The sequence below is a fragment of the Phalacrocorax carbo genome, chromosome 13 (assembly GCF_963921805.1).
Source record: "Phalacrocorax carbo chromosome 13, bPhaCar2.1, whole genome shotgun sequence".
NCBI lineage: Eukaryota > Metazoa > Chordata > Aves > Suliformes > Phalacrocoracidae > Phalacrocorax > Phalacrocorax carbo.
In genome coordinates this window covers 7749017-7768356 of record NC_087525.1, presented here as the reverse complement: position 1 = coordinate 7768356, position 19340 = coordinate 7749017, and the positions used below count along the sequence as shown (strand labels likewise).

General features: G+C 43.2%; 1 protein-coding gene across 2 annotated transcripts in view; it reads left to right on the top strand.

Annotated features, from left to right (window-relative positions):
- The first annotated feature begins 17528 nt into the window (after nucleotides 1–17528).
- REEP3 (receptor accessory protein 3) overlaps nucleotides 17529–19340 on the top strand; it is a 50369-nt gene continuing 48557 nt past the window's right edge. Inside the window, exon 1 of one of the 2 annotated variants that reach the window (XM_064464736.1) lies at nucleotides 17529–17683. In XM_064464736.1, the coding sequence (XP_064320806.1) occupies nucleotides 17652–17683 (32 nt within the window). In that variant the 5' untranslated portion in view covers nucleotides 17529–17651. The remainder of the gene's footprint in view (nucleotides 17684–19340) is intronic. The other variant, XM_064464737.1, reaches the window with a different exon arrangement.

The window sequence follows — 19340 nt, the reverse complement described above, 5'->3', positions numbered from 1 at the left end:
TGTTATCGACTGAAAATAACATCAACGTTGGGGTGTAAGTTCTCACCATCACCTGTCCGTTCCCAGACACCAAGTGAGAAGGGCAGGACCTTGGCGCAGCTCCCCACCACACCACTGAGCACAGCGCTGCTCAAACAGCTTTTCACATAGACCAGGAGAAGAAAGCTTAAGGGAGAGCCTTGGTATATCATCAGGGCAGCTTTACTCCCTGTCACACAGCATCTCGGCTCTTTTCCGGTTATTCAGCTTTGAACAGCTTTTGTTCCCACATGTGCTTTAGGAAAGTCAAAACGACTACGTTCAGGTGGGTCAGCATACAAGAGACCCACGGGTTACTGAACGTGTTTTCCACCTTCAGCAAATTATTTTCTCAGCCTCTGTTCACTTACCTGTTTCTTGTTTGCTTCTTCCTTCTCTCCTTGTTTCTCTGCAAAGTGCTGGAAACTGGGAGAGCGCTCAACGCTCAGGATGGGGATAAGTCAGCTCGGAGCCTCTGGCTGCAACAGAACACATAGTAATGGTGCTGTGGCCCAAGGCCTGAACATTGCCTAGAGACTAACTTTTAGGCAGTGTGTGCTCTATTGCAGTTCAGTAGGTCGTCTTCCTTTCTCTGGAGCCTTTGCAAGTGTCAAAGCAATACATTAATTCCCCTTTCAAAGCAACATCTTCTCCATTTCCTTGATAAATATTATACAATACTTGACCTGAAAATTCAAAGCAACAAAATTTGCAGGATTGAAAGGATTAGGGCTGGCATGAATTGATGCACCTCCTGAAGAAACTGGCATAAGGAAGCCTCTTCCCATAGATTACACTGAGAAGGTCAGAGGAATCGTCCTCCTGGAGCTCAGGAGCAGTGCTCAGAGCCAGGTACCCATGGGCAACAACAAAACAGTGCTGACACTTTCAGGCTGGAGAAGTCCAGAAAGAAAACCAAAGCAAAACACCTCTAGGCTGAGCCCAGGGCTCTTCTTGGGAAACAGACTGGGGACAAACTCCCCCATTGAACTCCTAAGTGGCCCCAGCGCAGCTTTGCCAGTAATTACAGCGACAGATCAATTCAGTCATCAAGATTTACAGGCAAAGTAAAAGAGTTCAGCCATCCCAAGAAAGGAAAACCAACACTGACACTAGATATGACCTGATGGGTCCATCCTCTCTCACCCAAATTGCACATCAAACCAACGTTAACCACCTGAAAGGCAACCACATCCTGCTACAAAGGCATGGGAATAGGAAGGCGGGGGAAACAAGGCTCAGTTTTCTATCCCTTCGAGCATCAAGAAAAGCTGTTTCCATTATTTCAAAAAGGACTGCATCTTCCATCTTTTGCTATAATTGAAAAAATATTAATGGTGCTATTTATGTCTTCAACAAATGGCTTCTATGGCTATGTAGCTCACTTCAGCTGGGCATTTAATCACCTGAAAAGGCTGTCATGCACATAGTGTATTAACAGAGTCCTTTAAATGGCACAGATTGCTAAACAAAGGTTTTTTCCCCAAAATATTTTCAGTCCCACTTCCCTGACACATCGGTCACTTGCAAAATTAAGATTTTTATTGAGAGCTATTTCTAACTTAGAGGTTGAAATGCAGCACAGTCTGTATTGGCAGTAATTGCACCTTCTCCATAGAGATAAATACCGCATTTAGAAATGGTTATTTCCACTTTGCAGGAAAGAAAAGTGAGAGGAAGTCAAACTGACTTGTCACTGTCACAGCTCTTAAGCAGAATGAATACTGAGCCAGCTCTTCCTAAAATCCTGAACTGAATACCTTTAGATCTATTTTACCTTTCCTTAGGAGATAGCAAACATCAGTTTTCTCTGAATTTGTAATTACTCAGAAATTTACAAAGTCACATTCATTGTTTGCCAGGGTTCAGTATCAGAAAATTAACAATTTCTATTTAATAGAAACTTGCATCATTTGGTTTAAAAGATTCCTAGCTTGAAAACTCATAACCAAGAGAAAAAAGTTTTTCCTCAACTGTCAGTTACTTCTACTACGAAGCTAACTTTTGATTTCCAGCTGCCTTACCCTGTTACACATTGTCCAAGGGCTTTTCTTAATGCATCCTACTACAGAAAAAAAATCTTCCTTGAAAACGTAATTATTTGAGTGGTGAGGCGGTCCTTGAGCACTGAATGGGACACAGGGTCAGTAGGCAAATATGATTATTTAAATACAACTATGTAGTGCAGGTGCAAAGGCTGCGTTAAACACCTGGGGGTGCAAAGGTGCACGACAGTAAGAGTTGTGGTTCATGGGATTGCCTCCCCAGCTCTACTACTAACATCCCATGTGGTGATTTACTATTACTCACATCACTCTACAGCCACAACTCCATCTGGGGATGTCGACTGACCACTCCTGATCTTTTCCTGTGTCTTGGCTTTCTTGCTTGTAAAAAGGCTGCAAATATACTGCTATATTTACACTGCAGGTGAACGCAGCACCCCACCGTGCCCAGGTATTGCCTTCAGGGCTTCCTGGATACCATCCTGGCTGTTGCTACAGCACACAAAGGAAGAAGATTTAAGTTTATTGCATTTGCGAGCCACTCCAGCCATATCTGCACTAGAAAACAGTGTAGTTCACAGGGTGCCACTCCATCAATGCTGACAACAGTAAGGAGCGCTACTGAGCCTCCCTGCGATGTTTCACAGTCAATTTGTAGCCTAGAACAGATGAATGCTCACAGCACACTCTCATTCCAACATTTCTTTCTGTTCCAGTTAATGAGGTATCACCAAAACATAGCTAAACAAATTAAATAAATATGGTCTTCAATACATCCCCTTCCTCAGAAGCTTGCTGACATCTTAAGATGTATTTTAAACCCATCCATATTTCCTCTTTCTTTCTTGCCACCCTCAAACACTTACATTGACTTACACTTGAGCCAGCAAAACAGAGCTTGTGAGCATCCCACATCTGTTTTAAATAAGCAATCAGCCAGCTCAGCCCGATACAGCTGCAGGGGTGGGTCCTGCTGAGCCCTGGGACTTCTGCCCTGGAGCCGCTGGACCCTTGCCCTCTGCCAGAGGGCTGGCCACCCCCCTCCAGCTGGGGATGACACCACCTTTAACAACTGCCACTGCTCTCTGCAGTTAGTATTTATCTGCAGCCTGAGGGCAGAGCATCATTAGAGCAGCACCTCCCCTTTGTAAGGAACAGCCCCTCTTACTCATAATGAATTTACACCCTATAGAGGTAAATATCAGAGGTTTGGGGGAATAGAGGGATAATAAAGCTGTCAGCCTCCACTTTTCCCTGAATACCTACAGGCTTAATTCCTCAGGTGACACTTCAGGGCCCTGCTTTGGCCTTATCAGATAATATCCCCATCTAAAATGACCTCTCTGAGTTTGCTCTGGGGGCAGTGGAATATTCTCCACTTCTTCAAGATGGAAGATGCTGTTTCTTTGGCTAATGGTAACTCAGCGCAGTGCAAGTGTTGAGAGCAAGGATAATGCACAAGCTGCAGTAGTATAACATTTTTGTGGCCATCCTAGTAAATTTAGATCTCCATTCAAGTTTCTTCCCTATTTTTCAGTGAGCTGCAGATGCCAGCTTGAGGCTTCAGCACTTCTTGGGCTTCAGAAGGGATTCACATCTGTCAGCCATAATGCTGTAACACTGTAATGCCTGGAAGAAAGTACTAAAATTGAGAACAAATTATTATTTAGCTGAGGGGATCTGCCCACAGACCAAAACTCCAAAAGGGTGGGGGTATATTCAGAGCCCAAGTAGCCTCAGCTAGGCTGATATTCCTCCTGAAAAGGCCTGCCTTTTGCTAGGCTACTCCCAGCAAAAATGCTCCCTTCTGTCAATCACTCACACACGAAACCTGAAACCAGTCATCCTCAAAAATGAATTAATCACCTTCCCAGGAACCTTCACCTCCAGTAGTGCTTCCTCCCACTCACACCTAAGCTGTATAAAGGCCAGCATGGAGCTTGCTACTGCTGGTAGAGCATTAGGTAGTAGCATAGCTAAGTGTGTAGAAATCTCTGTCTCTCTCAGGTGAGCTCCTGGAACAGCAACTTTGTGGTTTAGCTGGTAGTGAGTATTTTTGTTTATTTTTACTTAATGCTAAATGCTTGGCTATTGTTATCTTTGTGTTTTTACAGTTAGTAAGTTTCTAAGATTAGCAGATGGAAAACAGTAAAAAAAAAAAAAAGCCTAAAAACATGCACAATCCTGAGAATGCAGTTATTACTTCTCTAGTAGACTTTTATCTCAGTTTTAGGATGCGCTTACGTCTCCTAGAATCTTACAGAAGAACTTCTTTCTGTGTTGGATGAAAGGTGTTTAAGTAGATCATTTATGAGTAGATGCTGTTAGTGATGAAAAGGGTAGGATATACTTAGCACTAAAATAAGTGTATAGCTCTTCTTTGAATTAACTGGGAGTTGGATCAGGACTTATATTCTCACTCAAGATCACTAGTATGTTGTGTAGTAAAGATAAATAAAGGGAAAATAAGCAACTATAGCTGGCTGGAACTTTCTATTCCAAGTGCTTCAATCCACCATGTGTGGTAAGGACCTTTAACAACCCTAACTTAGGAGGTAGAAGTGTTATAATCTGATTAGTGCTCTGTTTGTAACTTTCTCAATATTTATCTCAAAGCTTCTTATGCATCTTTAAAAAATAGCTGTTAAGGGCTCTACTGGTACTGTCATGCAGGTAACTTCCTGCTACTGAACCTCCAGTTTCTGTATGAATTGTGTTGGGGGTGCGACCCCTTCAGAAGTAGGGGCTCTTGCTGATAGCAGGTTTAGCCTGAAATCACTTGGATGTTGGTGTTGCTTATCCTGACACAGCTAAAACAGGTGATGGGTACAGTAAGGAGATGGCTTAGCATACTGCTGTACAATACACACAATAAAGTTAATGGGATGCTTTGGGGTCTAGAAAAGCTCTAAAGCTGGGGTGAGAAATAGCTAAGTTTAGCTATCATTAAACTATGCACTAGGTAGGGAAAGTGACTCGACAGTGCTATTTATGGCTAGTTCCTTGTCCAGAAAAAAAAAAACCCAGAAAGGTAGCTGGGTCTTTCTGAAACTGAGGTAGAAAGAAAAGCTCACAGTCACTTAAAAAAAAAAAAAGTCTTTTAGCGAACTTTTCTTTTTGTAAGGTTCTGTAATATCCTTTCTCCTTAATTTCTTCCGTCCATCTTACCCTCACCCTCCTACTACTCTGCTATGCAAATTCCTTTGCATTTTCTTAATGTAACTGTATGATTTTCCCTTTATCTATAGATTGTTAAGCACAATTGTTTGATATCAGCTTTGTCTAAACCAGTAACTTTTGCATGTGGTGACTACGCTCTAACAAACTTTTCTCATTGCCGTTTTTGTGCGATGCTAGTTCTCCCTTCCTCCCGCTAGCAAACTGGCTCCAAACTGGATTAAAAGCAATATACAAGTTTGTTTCTTGTATTCCAGCTGCTTGTCTTGTTAGCCTTTCCTGACACAGATACTCAATAATTGTGTCCTGCAATTCAGTAATAGCTGTTAGCTGTTATTTAACAATATATACCTCTTCAGTAAGGATTGTCTTAATATTCCATTGTATGTTGTATGGAACAGGATGTAAACAAATGATGTTACTGATTCCATGCTGACCAGGTAAAAGGAATTTCTACTTTTCCTGGCACTGTTACCCCAAATAAAACTTTCAGAAATTTTCTACTGAGCCAGTAACTTCTTCGATTACTGTTCTCATTAAGAGTGTTCCAGGGTCTGTCTGTCACATTTGTTCAGGCTATACTCAAAATTGGTCCTGGAAAGGGAATTGATTTAAGTCTGCCCTTGCTGCAAGAACTGTAATGAAACGTTACTTCTTATAATGACAGTCTGAAAAGGTGCAGACTTTTCCTATGCAGAGAGACAAGAAGGGACTTGCTCATCATCTTGGAGTTAAGAGCAGAAGATTGTGTTTGGTTGTTGCTGTGTCATTTAATTGAATGAAGAGATTGTCTTGGAGTCACAGACTAGTTGAGGTTGGAAGGTACCTCTGGCGATTGTCTAGTCTGACCCCCTTGCTCAGAGCAGGGCCACCTACAGCAGGCTGCTCAGGGCCATGTTCAGTCAAGTTCTGAATATCTCCAAGGCTGGAGACTTCACAGTCTCTCTGGGCAACCTGTTTCAACATCACAGTGGAAAAAGTCTTTTCTAAAGTTTAAATGGTGTTTCCTGTTTTCCCTTGTTTATGCTTGTTGGCTTGCCCGTTCACTGAGTACCACTGAGAAGAGTCTGGTTCCTTTTTTACTCCATCTTCAAAAAATATTCCAGCAACTGCTCTTATTTGTATTAATAACACCATGATTATTACCAGGTCCTTAGTATGCACTCATTGATTTTTGTGGTGCCAAAGGCGTCCCCTTCTCCATCCAGATCTGCCTCCCTGAATTATCTTCCTTGGGTTCCCATCCCAGCAGTGCTACCTGCTTACATCATCTTCATCCTTGCTGCTGCTCTGGTTGCCTCTTGCTTTCCATTAGCATTCGTGATCCTAGACTGGAAAAGGTAGAAGCAGAAATTGGCTCTCAAAGTTTAATCTGCTGAAGTTCAGCCAGCAGGTAGCTCTCTTGCCTTCAGCAAATCATCTCTGTGGATGCAAGCACAGACCAGCTACTCTAGCGTACAAACCAGGGAGCGCTCTCTCCCCCTGAGGTAAGTCCTAACTACAGGTAAAGGTCTAAAACTTAGGAAAGCATGTACTCTGTAGCTGAAGCATCAACTGATAGCAAACACGACTGAATTGGGAAAGACATTATTGGAAAAAAGGATTAGCGTGAAAGATTGTGCTCAGTCCTTAGTAGCTGTAGGTATCTGCATTGTTGTTATTCCCGGTATATCTGGCACTCAGTCACATTTTGTGTAATTATTTTTCTGTTGCATATGACTTTTGGACCTGAAGTTTCTATTAATTCTAAGAAATTAGTCTCTTCAAACTTTTATTTATGCAGGGATTGTCCCATACTATTTTGTAGGATGATACGCAGGAATCCTAAGGAACAATCTGCTTTAGGTTGTGCAGATTTGTAACATTCAAGAAATGCTCTTAACAACTGCTGAAGAAAATTTAGTAAGATGTGTGCAGGTGGTTGCATGTAGGACACAGACCTGAACCCAGAGTGCACAGGTCTGCAGGAGCCTTACCGCCTTTCAGTGAGTTGTCTGACGGTGGGCTTGCAATAACTCACTATCAAGTCTGAAATCCAAGAACCTAATGGGTGCCAGAGGGAGCACTGTGCTAACCTTCCTATGTTTAGATTAAGAGTAATAGGCCAAAATACTTGCTAGCTCTAATATTAGAAGTAGATGAAGGGAGGCAAAAGGAAGTCTAGTAAGTGACGATAAATCTTTGTGTCTTGGTCCTCTATTTCTTCCCTCTCTGTCATCTTTTTCCTTTTAATCAAAATGTTGTCTCCAGAAAACTCTGTTCTGGCATTACTGAGTTGCAGCAGTAACTACAGGGGAAAAGTAATTATAATTTGGGGTCACCTTTCTTAGGTGTGGTCAAATAAAATGTTGAGTTGCAATAGTAACTGCAATGAGAGAATACAGTGTGCAGAACCTTCATCAGCACAAGCTGGTCTGTATCTAAAAGCACTATGTGTAACCTGGACTTCAAAAAAAGGCCAGCAAGTAATTTCTGCTGGCTCTGTAATCCCAGTGATATTATTTACCTGAAGCAGACTTTAGATGACTGCATGGAGCTCTATTTGAGACGATTCAGAAAGGTCAAGGTCCAAAGCAGGTGGTGAGCCAGCCTGTGTGGCTGCACTGATGTCCTAGAGTGGAGGGTGACAGTCCCTTTGCAGGAAGAGGCCTCAAATGGCTCTTATTAAATGCATAATTTGGGACTCTCATGTGCCTGAATGTAATGCAAACCTGCCGTCCTTCTCATCTGAAGTTACCGACAACACAAGGCAAAGTTAAAGGTCAAGGAAATGGTTATAATAAAATAACACGTCAGAGCTTCATGCTGACTCCAGGTGTCTTATGCTTTCGCCTGCTTTGAACCCTCCAAATAAGTTACATCCCATCAACTTAACACTGGTGTTTCATGTTGTTTAAGTGAAATTTTTATACAAAAATGAGGCTGAAAGCACTAATTTTGAGTTAACTTCTCATCTAATTGAAGACCAAAGTCATTGCTACAAGAGATTTAGTGGTTGTTACAGTTGTGATGCAACTCATCTGCAGGGAAATAAAGGGAATATATTAATATCTTCCTTCCAGAGCTCGCATTATCCACAAGACTTTTCTATGCCAAGGCTGATGGAACTTGAATACTTGATTCATATCTGAGAACCAAGTGGGTCAACCATGTAAACCTTACAGCCACTCAAAACTGTAAAGGTGACTTCATGTTTCTTAATTCAGCTGATCAACACACTGAATTGTTGAACATCCATCACTTGTGAAGTCAGTGGTCCTAAGTACTTCAGAGATAGCTGCTGAGGTTCCTGAGTTTTGGGTTGCATTTTGGTTTTTTTCCCATGTGTTACTTCTGGTTTCATGTATCTTGGTGAGTTGTTTTTTCAGACTTGGGAGGGAGGATGAAAAAAGAGCATGTGGAAGAATTGTGCCCATGCAGGAACATGGTGGAAAAGGGAGCTATAACAAACTGGCTCCTGATCCCCATCTTGTTGGATGGCGACTTTCAGTGTCTATTTTTGATGGCTAACTGACAAGGGATATGCAAAAAAGGGTAATCCTCTGTGGGAAGAAGTTTTGATTTGTCTAGACAGAGCTTCCTTGACATAATGTACATAATTGTTCCCTAGCCTCCTGCAGACTACCAGCTCAGAGCAGCTGAAGCAGCAGTGTATTTATGCCTGTTAAACCAGAACTTCTGCCTATTGTTTTTCCTGCCTTCATCACTTTCCACTGCTATAGTCCAGCTATGTTATACCAGGACATTAAACATTCAGCATCCAGAATGTCTAGACAGGCTGAACGGCTGTCTGTGCTCCATTTTTTCAGAGTCAACTTTCCTAAGAACTAAAAGGCTATTTGGAAATAGAAGGTGGCAGAGTTCCTAGTATGAGACACATCTTCAGGCTGCCTTCTGAAGAGAGTAGAGTAACATGGTCTGGTAGGGATTTCTAGCAGTGCACAAAATTCCTGTGCAAGCCTCCCTCTGCTCCCCAGAGAGGCTTCAAGCCTTTGACAACTATTGCTAATGTCTTAAACAGCTTGCACTTGTATTTTAAGGATACAAGACCACATAAAAACGTACCCTGTTAGCTGGTAATGCCCTGTTAAAATAACAAAGGATAGGACTAAAGGGTGACTTCTTCGCCACAGAAGATAGTAAAGATCTTTCTGAGGCAGAAACACATAGTTTCCATTTAAAGTATGGGACCTGTTGATGAACAGATATATTTTGCTGTGCATATCTGCTGGTTTTAGCAACGTTAAACAAGCAAGCAACCAAAAAAGCCAAACTCTTTTTCCATATAGTTTTCCATATAACCTTTGTAATTTTTTTCAGTGCTGACCTTAGTCACCTTCTGTATAGGAAGAAGTAAGTACTTGTTTCCCACGGGGTGGAATTGAATGTTGTCTCTAAAAGCTTTGTAAACTGTGAAAGTTGGATACCATATAAGGGCTGATAATCCTGTTGCTGTTAATCTACCAGCACACTGTGTATGATCGTGCTATATATCATAGAAACCGTAAGCTTTGATTTCAGACCCCGGGATAAGTCTGAGAGGCTGTATCAGTGGTGGGAAGGAAGAGAGGGCAGTCAGCCCATACAGTGCAAGCTGCTGAATCCTTGTGTCACTTGCAGGAGTGAGGACACAAGGCTGCTTCTATCCAGCTGTGCCTCTGGGGCCTGTCCCAGTTCCCTATTTCCTGGGTGGCTGAAGAGTCCCAGAGATCTTCATGCCAACCCTCTTAACTTCCAGTGAGGGACAACAGCATCCTTGTGTAAGTGCTTAATAACCTGGGCTCTTCATTTTTCTGTATTAAATATACACATCAACAATGCCTTCAGACTAGTAGCCAGGGTATTAAGAAGCAACGTGCAAGCAAAATGCCTAGATCAAAGAGGATAAACAACCGAATGTGAGTACCCAGGATGATGGAGAAGCTAAAAGTATAGCACTTCATTACCTCTATTAATCAAAATAAAAGGTAGGTGGTGAATTTATGCCATTCAAAGTCATATGGAGTTAACAGAAATCCAGTTACAATGTCAGTATATGAAAGTGCTGGAAAAATTTGGGGATAGAGCTAGAAATCTACCATAAAGCATTTAGGGACTAGAAAAAAGTCATTTGAAGAAGCTTTCAGTTTAATTTGTCAAGAGATTGAAAGGTGACTTAAGCATGCATAAATCCTTGTGGAGAGATAATGAGTGCAAAAGCTCTTTAATCTATCACTTAGAGCATAGCAAGAACCAGTGACTGGAAACTAAAGGCAAATTCAAAGTTTAAAAGCATGTGCCCAGTTTCATATAGGGGAAAAAATTTTACTGATTAAAATGAAAAAAAAGTTCTGATGCCTTCAAACCAATAGCCTTTGCTGGCAGCACCCCTTCTAGAAAACAAAGGTTATCTGACACATTAATTAATGATTTCTGGTTTGTGTTTGTCAGCTGATCTATAAAAAGAGACTGTATTCAATTTTGGGCCCCTCAGTTCAAGAAGGACATCAAGTCGCTGGAGCGTGTCCCAAGAAGGGCAATGAAGCTGGTGAAGGGTCTAGAGGGTGGGTCTTATGAGGAGAGGTTGAGGGAGCTGGGGGGGTTTAGCCTGGAGAAGAGGAGGCTGAGGGGAGACCTTACTGCTCTCTACAGCTCCCTGAAAGCAGGTTGTAGCGAGGTGGGTGTTGGTCTCTTCTCCCAAGTCACTAGTGATAGAATGAGAGGAAATGGCTTCAAGCTGTGCCAGGGAAGGTTTAGATTGGATATTAGGAAAAACTTCTTCACTGAAAAAGTGGTCAGGCATTGGAACAGGCTGCCCAGAGAGGTGGAGTCACCATCCCTGGAGGTATTTAAAAGATATGTGTAGATGTGGCACTTCAAGGCATGGTTTAGGTGGCCTGGGGGTGTTGGGTTGATGGTTGGACCTGATGATCCTAGAGTTCTTTTCCAACCTTAATGATTCTATGATCTCTTCCCCAGTTTAGGGGCGAATGCAGAGAGAGAACAATTCTTGGGAGGAAAGGACAGAAAGCATTGCTCCAAGGGGAAAAAAAAAATCAGGATATTATATAATAAACCAGCTTCCTTAAATGCATTTGGTAGTCAGTAGTTTTGACTAGACCTGTCTTAGGATGAACAGGGAAGGCACAATGAAATAATCTGGCTGAAGACTAACTTCTGGTTGTACATAGGCATTGCTATCCTGGCTCATGGCAGTGTTCAGCTGAGTTGCTCTCCAGCTAATCGTGCTGTGCTGATAGTTCGGTGTCCTTTGCTGGCAGCCTTTTGACTTGCTGGATAATGTATGCTGTAGTCCTTCAGTTCTCAGTACTGATTAGGCTCCTCTGGAGCTGTGCGGGGGTTTGGGCTCTGCATTTCAATGAGGAGTTGGATGTAATAAAGGGAATCAAAGTCTAGAAAATGTGCCATAACATGGTTGAATAATAGGGATTGCTTCTTTAAGGGAAGATGTGTAATAGCTTCAGTACTAGTTTTGGTTTTTGAAGTTGTTGCAAAAGGATATTAACAATTTTCTTTCCATGCTAGGGGAGATGGGATAAAAAGTCCTGAATACCCCTTGACTCGGCTTAATTTTGGTACTAGGAAAAGCTTCCTAGCAGGATAATGAAGGGCTGGTAAATAAATAGGTTAGAAAAGGTGCACAATATCTGCTGAAAGGCTTCAACAAGAGGTAGGACAAGTCGTCTGCCCAAATAACATGGGCTGGTCCTGGTTTTGTTATGCTGCAGATAAACTTGTGGTCCTTTCTGGTTCTAGATTTTTTTTTTTCTGCCTTTCTTGGGCTGATGGCCATGGGCTGGTGCACTGTTTAGCTCGAGGCTATGACTTTCTGCAAATGAATATTGTGCTGAACAAGGTTCTAAGTGTTGCCAAAGAACGTATATCTCCTCTTCATTTTAAGTAAAAATCTATCAGCCAGTTCAAAAGGCAAACATTGTTCCCTGATAAAATGCAGCTGGTGTGCATATGAGCTTAGTCAGCAGTCTATAAAATACCATAAGCTTTCCATAGTGATCAGACACATCAAAAGCAGAAAGTGTATTTAAAAAGAAAACAACAAACCAAACCTCCAACAGATTGCTGTAATTATTGAATGTGATGCATCACAAGTAGTGATGGAATATAGCTGAGATGATATTACCCAGACAGGAAGGAATAAATATGGCTTTGGCCTGTGTCTCTGTATACAGATTTTGAAAGACAGAGAGAGGGTGGATCACCAGATACCAGAGTATGTGTAGCCCATCATTTAAAATGGGTTTGCTCTCATGAGAGAGGCATATATTTACTGAAACATTCAGCTGCAGCTTTTGAACAAGTTAACAGCTTTAATGCCACTCTACTTAGGAACAGGGGAAAAATAAACTATACAAATCTGTCCAGTGGACTGCCCTACCGAGACTGTATAACCCTGCTGCGTGGTTACAGCTTGTCTACAGAGTAATGTTTGCAGGTCCATGTGTAATACATGTCAGAAAGCTTTCTGTCTATAGTTTATCAATACAGAAGTAGAGGAGTGATAGGTATGGCACTGCTGCTTTGTGTGAGTCTCTCAGGTACTCTTGATCTGGAAATTGGCTCCTCTGCTGCTTGCCTTCATGGGGCTGCATCTCATACGCTTTCTACTCCAAATGGAAGCAGTAAAGTAGGATGGACATACGACTGCTGCCAGGAGAACAGGTCTTAGATGGAGCTGTTCTGAACTTCCCCTTCCTCTTTAAAAACCATTTACCTTAAGAAAAAAATCCAAAGGGGTGCTCCTATGTTTCTGCTAGGAAATGAGGAACCAGAGCCTTTTAACACACTGCAACTAGTCTTTAAAAACTGATACAACCAATCAACAGTTGCATGACAAATCTTTTCATAGCACAGTGAATTTTCTTTTTAAAAAAAGGTACCTTTTTAATATTCATACTTTTAATCAGATTCTGCCTGAATTGCCTGGCTGTAATCTGTTATGCTGCACTCAAAAGAGGCTAGTGCTGGAGTGATAAAAATGCTTTGGCTTTAAATTGACAGGAGAGTTGTTCTGGGTTTCTTTCAGTGCTCTGTCATGGCCTTATCTGCTTTCCCTAACCTACGGGTTACTGAATTAAGAGTGCTAGACGTTATTTCTTTGTATTCTTGGAAAAGAACCCAAACCTCTGGGCCTGTTCTTGCATTTGCTAACTTATCTCCTTGCAAATATTTCCTTCTGCTATGCAGTTCAGTCATCCTACAACCCTAGTTAGATGCCTTTTAAAACTCCAAATTCTGTATGGCTTAAAACTGATACTAACTGAAACGGTTAGGGTCCCAAAAGTCAGGAAACTAACTTGAAGAAACCCTCCAAACCATGAATTTAACATTGTGTTGCTGTTTGAGTTTTTAGGCTTTGCCTTTGTAGGTATATCTGCCAAGAAGAGGGGAAGAAATTAGTCAAAACCTAAGAATTTTATTCACTAATACAGAAGCAAGAACTTTAAAAGGAATGTCAGACTGTGTAATAAAACTGTGAGAACAACAGTGGTTAAACTTACCAGATTAAAAAAAATATTAAAAAAAATTTTTAACTTATACTTTTTTCATTGATTGGGATGTTTCACATTGCTAATTTGGAATGTTAATAAATTTCACAAACATTTTTCTAAAAAAAAATAATTTATGGCCTCTCAGTATACTGGCTGTCTCTGTATTATAACAATCACTTAAGGCACAGCTGTGTTAGACACCGACTGGCTTTGCCACATTCCCCAGTGAGATCCTGCACTGGGAAGTTGGAAAAACGTGAGCAAGAAGTGGCACATCGAGAATTTTGTGCGAAAGCTTCAGGTGCTTCGATTTCATAAGATGTTCATGATATCGCCCAATGATTGCTCTCAGAAGCAATCTTGTTAAGGCAGTAGGACTACCGCGCTGTTTGGCGGTAAAAGCCTACCTTTGCTGTCACTTCATGCGTGTGAAAGATACATGAACAGTTAAATATTTGGAGGTAGCATAAACCATAAATTTCAACCATATTATTATTAACCGGTTATGGGAGTCACATCAGCTTAGAGTGTTTTAAGAAACAATCATATTCACCCATTCTGTATTCTGTTGTTTTGACAAATAACCTGTATCATCTGTTCCATATTCTGGATCCATAATTACAAACACCTCTGGTACGATTCAGTAACTGAAAGAATTCTGTAATTTTTTTCAAATTGCTATATATTTGAGACTCATTTAGAATATACTAATAAAAAAGAGCAACATTAAGAAAAAAACCAGCACCATGATTAACATACATGCATTTTTGGAAGCTGCATGAAAGTGGTGCTGTCTTTGGGGAGCCCATCCTCCTAGGGCAGGGGGCTGAATCCCACAATTCCCAGTCAGCATCAAGAGCTCTGTCAGAGACTAGCTAGCATCTCCCTAAAAGTTGCTCAATTGCTGTTTTCACAGCTGCAAAGTACGAAAAATGTTTGTTTACATGTAAAGGATGTGAAAGTTAAACATTAATGTTTGTATAAATACATTGTATTAAACCCAAGAAGCTCAAAGAAAATTGAGGGCAGATGCCCTTTACAAGTGATTTTCCAAACACTGTTAAAACTATTTAAAGCAACTTTTAACTATATTAAGTGGCTTTTGTGTGAGGCTTACAGCTATCTCATTATAGGATATTTTTAAGTCTCTTCCTTACATAAAAATAGACATATGAGTAAGAGACCCTAGGTTTGACTAAATACATGGCGTGGATTTAATTGCCATGCTGCTCCCTGTGTTTCTGTGGTGCAGGAGGGTGGATTATCATTCTGTGAAAACTGGAATACAGGGAAGTCCACGTGGCATCCTCCTGCCTGTCTGCTGAGGGCCCAGCAAACACCACCCAGCTTGTTGTACTGAATTAAGTCTCAAAACATTCTATGAAATAAAGCGTAATCTTCTTAGCAAGATAAATTATTCTTAGGAGCCATCTGCCTTTACCATTTAAAAAATGCCTCTTTAAATGTAAATTTAGCTTTCCACCAGAGACAGTATCGCCATGGCAACAAACACAAGAAAAAATAAATGTCTTTATACAAAATAGAGAGTGTTTTTTCTCTTAAACATACTCCATATGAAATAAAATATGCAGCTATGGAATTAATGTAGATGCTATCTCGGACAGTAAAAAAAGAGTATCAGTCTTTTCCTGGAATGGTTCTCTGAGATAGTTTCAAACGCACAATTGCTTGCAGTAAAGAAATCTATTGTATACTTATTAAATATGCTATAAACTAGAGCTCTTGCAGTTTGCTCTAGATGGTTTGGAATGCTACAAACTTCAGCAGAGTGTTATGCAGGCAGACAGGATCTGCCTCTGCACAAGAGTTTACAGAACTGGAGTCTAAAATGTAATCTCTCCCATGTAATTTATATTTCAAATACTTTGCTGTGCAAGTTGGCTTTGTACAGTCTACCGCTGGAGAGGTTTGTTATTCAAGGGGCATATAAGTAGTGGTTCGGATTTCTCCTTTCATTGAATGCAATGAAGAATGCATTCAGGTTAGGCCTGTTTCAAAAATAAGATCGATGAGTGGTGTACTCTAAATCGCCCACAAACAGATTCCTCTCTACCTCTTTCTGCACCCTGCAGAGGTCAAGGTAAGGAGAGACCCAAGATGGCTGATATAATTATTTTCAAGACCCACCTCTCTGCATGGTAAAAATAAAAATTATTTGTGTATTACTGTATAATTTCCCATTTCAAGCTTCAAATTTCACAGTATACAACTATAATTACAGTTTTCAAACACTGCCATTGTTGAAATGTTCTGTGCTTGTTTATTTACCCTCTTCTTTCCCAAATCACTCTTAGCCCTTTGACTGCACTTGTTGTGCTTGAAGGCTGCAGGGGAGGAATATGCCTGCAACTGGGTTTTACTGGTTTGTGTAGAGGAGGAATTCTAGGGCTTGCTTGTGGAACAGAAACCACCCTGCCCTCACCTAGTACCTCTCATCTGAATAAGGCAATAGTTTATGAAGCTGAAGCCGTTTCTTCTCACTGTATGGTAGGAAAGCCATGTATTATCCCCACTTAAAGACATGTTGAAGAACTGATTTCTGCCACAGATGGTGGTGCTGACCTTGGCATGTCATTCACCGCAGGAGTCAGCAGGGACAATGCTGAAAGCAATAACATCCTCTTTCTCGACCTTAACTGCTGAGTGGCACATTCAGTAGCGTTGGCACCTATTGCTTCAGGTATCACCCTGCTACATTTGTTGGAATCTGAAAAGTAAAGCTAAATGTTTCCAGTGATGGCATGGGCAGAACTTTCTACAACCTCCTCTTCTGAGAAAAGACGAAACAGTCTGTTTCAGCAAAATATTGTCCTTTTATGTGTACAAACAGTTCTGCATGAATTGTAAAGCTGGTATGTAGAGATGGATTGCAGTGGATTAGCTGAGGTATTAGGGAGTATTCAGCTTTTCCTGTGTATCTCCACCTGCCAGACCATGAGCTTGTCAAGAGTATCTGGACTGGGTCATGCTGTGGACTGTCTTGCCCAGTGTCCTGCCTTGGGCAGTGGCTGATAACAAGGTGTCTGGGGACAGAAGTAACAGGACACATAGGCACTAATCCTTCCCACGCATATCTTCCCACCCTCCCGGTCACCTGAAGTTTTGGATCAACTGCACGTAGCAGTCTGTGCAGCCCACGTCAGGATGTGTCCTGAGACAGCCTTTGGGGCTGAGAGCTTGTAAACAAGCACGGAGGAGAAAGCTGTAGGAGCTGGCACCTTCCCACAGACGGGTGCTGGAGCCCTTGGGAGCCAGCTGGCTCCACAGCTCTGCTCTGAAGGGACGGCTCCGGCCCATGCGAGCTGGGTAATGTGCTGCGCCCTCGTCTAACCCCATCACGCACATGGGGCTTGGCATGCTCGGACCCACAGCGCGTGAGCGCGCAGCCTCGAGGTCAGCGCGGCCTGCGTTAGGTGCCTTGAACGTGGGGAATAAATGTTTTGATGGGTCCTGCAGCAAGCAGGATGTCAGCAAACAGGGAACGCGAGGAAGAATTGCAGGGAAGGGGTGAGCATCCCAACTTTGTCGCTGGACTCGGTCACTGGGCTTCGAAGGCGTGAGAGGGGGAGAAAGGGTGGCTTATTGCGTTCTGAATTAATTGTATCCGGCCTTATCTCCTCCGGGCACCCGACGGGTGCTGTGCAACGGCCGCCTGAAAACGGCACGGGCGGGCCCCCCCCTCACGGCGGGGCTCCCGCCGGCGCGAGCAGCCCGCGGAGGCGGCAGCAGCCGCCGCTCCCGCCACCGGCCCGCCGGTCCCCCTCCCCAGGCAGGGCCCCGCCCCGCGCCTCGCACCGCCGCGCATGCGCGCAGCCCCCGCCGCGCCAATGGGGCGGGTGCGGGCGGGGTGGCGGCCATTGGGGCCCGCCTGGCTGAGGGCGACGCGCTGTTGCCGTTCGCCGCGGCCGCCGCTGCCGCGATGGTCTCCTGGATGATTTCGCGGGCCGTCGTGTGAGTGCCGGGGGGATGGAGCGGGGAGCGGCACGTCCCCCGTGACGTGGGGGGTCTCAGGGGGCTTCCCCCGGCGGGGCTGGGGTGAGGCGGCGCCCTGTCCCCCTCAGCTGCGTGCGCCGTGGGGCGGGGGCCGCGCCGTGAGAGGGGCGGGTGTCCGGGCCGAAGTGCCGCATCAGCCGGCGGCCTACAGGTGCTGCGGTGAAACGGCCCGCTCCGCTTTTAGGATTTTCATCAGTTCAGAGCGCTTCCCGCCCTGCCCTTGGAAGGAGCGGGGCGGCGGGCGCTACCTGTCCGGCAGCGGTTGAGCTCTGTGGTGCCTCGGAGGGCCGTTGTGCCCCCAGCACCGGGCGCCCGGTGAGCACAGGTTGTCTCTCCCGGTCGTGCCGTGCATCTCCCGCTGCAAGCGCGCCTTTGCCAGGGCTGCAGAGCCAAGGCGCTCGGGCCGATGGTGCCTGTCACGCGTGGATTGTGAGCGCTGCTTGTAAACTGATCCCGGTTAACCTATAGAATCTGTTTGGTAACTGTTTTCTTTTTAAACTTGTGAGTGTAGGTCATCAGCTGATGAGATAGACTGGCAGCGTTGTTGTTGTTGTGTGCTGGTCTTTGTAAAGCTGAGTTTCTATTAACCAAGGGGGCAGACTTAGGTGAAAAGTGTCATCTTGCCCGTTGCCCAAGCTGTATTTCAGGAAGAGTAAACTCAAGGGAAAACTCTGGTCTTTTTCTTAAGCATTGTACTGTTCCTTCATGAAACCGATGGGTTATTTTCGCATTTGAATAATATTCCCTAATAAATGTTGAGTAATATTTGAGCAACTGAGTCTTCCTCGTGCTCCTTGCTAAGTAGCTCTGTGGCTCTGGGGGCCCTGGTGCCTATTGGGTCACTTTTGCTGATATTTGCTGCATGTGACTTTTTGCTAGGCAAATGTAGTGAATCTGTCCAACAAACATCTGAATTAGTGCAAAGTGTGTAGCAGGAGCATATGTCCCAAAGCAGGGCATAATAAGATTTCCCTGTTTTGTTGGTGACAAACATACCCCTTAGGCTCTCTGGCATAACTTAATTTGAAAACTGCATTTATTGTCAGGAAGCCTTCTCATACTGCCATGTACGTTTTCCTGCTGCGATCTAGTCACCTAGATAAGTAGCAGTCTTTCTCTCTCTGCCCTCCCTGAGACTTGTTAGATAATTGAAACTTGTGAAGTAGAGCATCGTGTTCCAGGGCTGGCAAAGGACGGCATTGGTTTGGAAGAGAGAGGCTGTGGGAAGAATTGCTGTTCGAGCGCTCTGTCAATGTGGTCTTCCCACGGGCAATACACAGCACCAGAGGCAAGAGGCATATGCTGACTATCTGTACATCAAATGTAGCTGCTGAACCTGTTTCTACTTTGTTACACAAAAGCACCAACCAGAAAATTTTTATTTTAACATCTTAAACTGCATTGGTTGTAAGGGTAATATCAGTGATGCTGAGCACCTCATTTTCTAGTGATCAGATTCTTGTGGAGTTAATTGTTTTTTCCCCTGAAACAAATTGCTAAGGGTTGTATTTGCATTTTGAGGATTAAGCCCTCTATGGGCCTAATTTATAGCACAGGGAATGAAGAGAATAGCTGCTGCTATCAACAGATTTATTGCAAGAGGTAATAAAGGGCA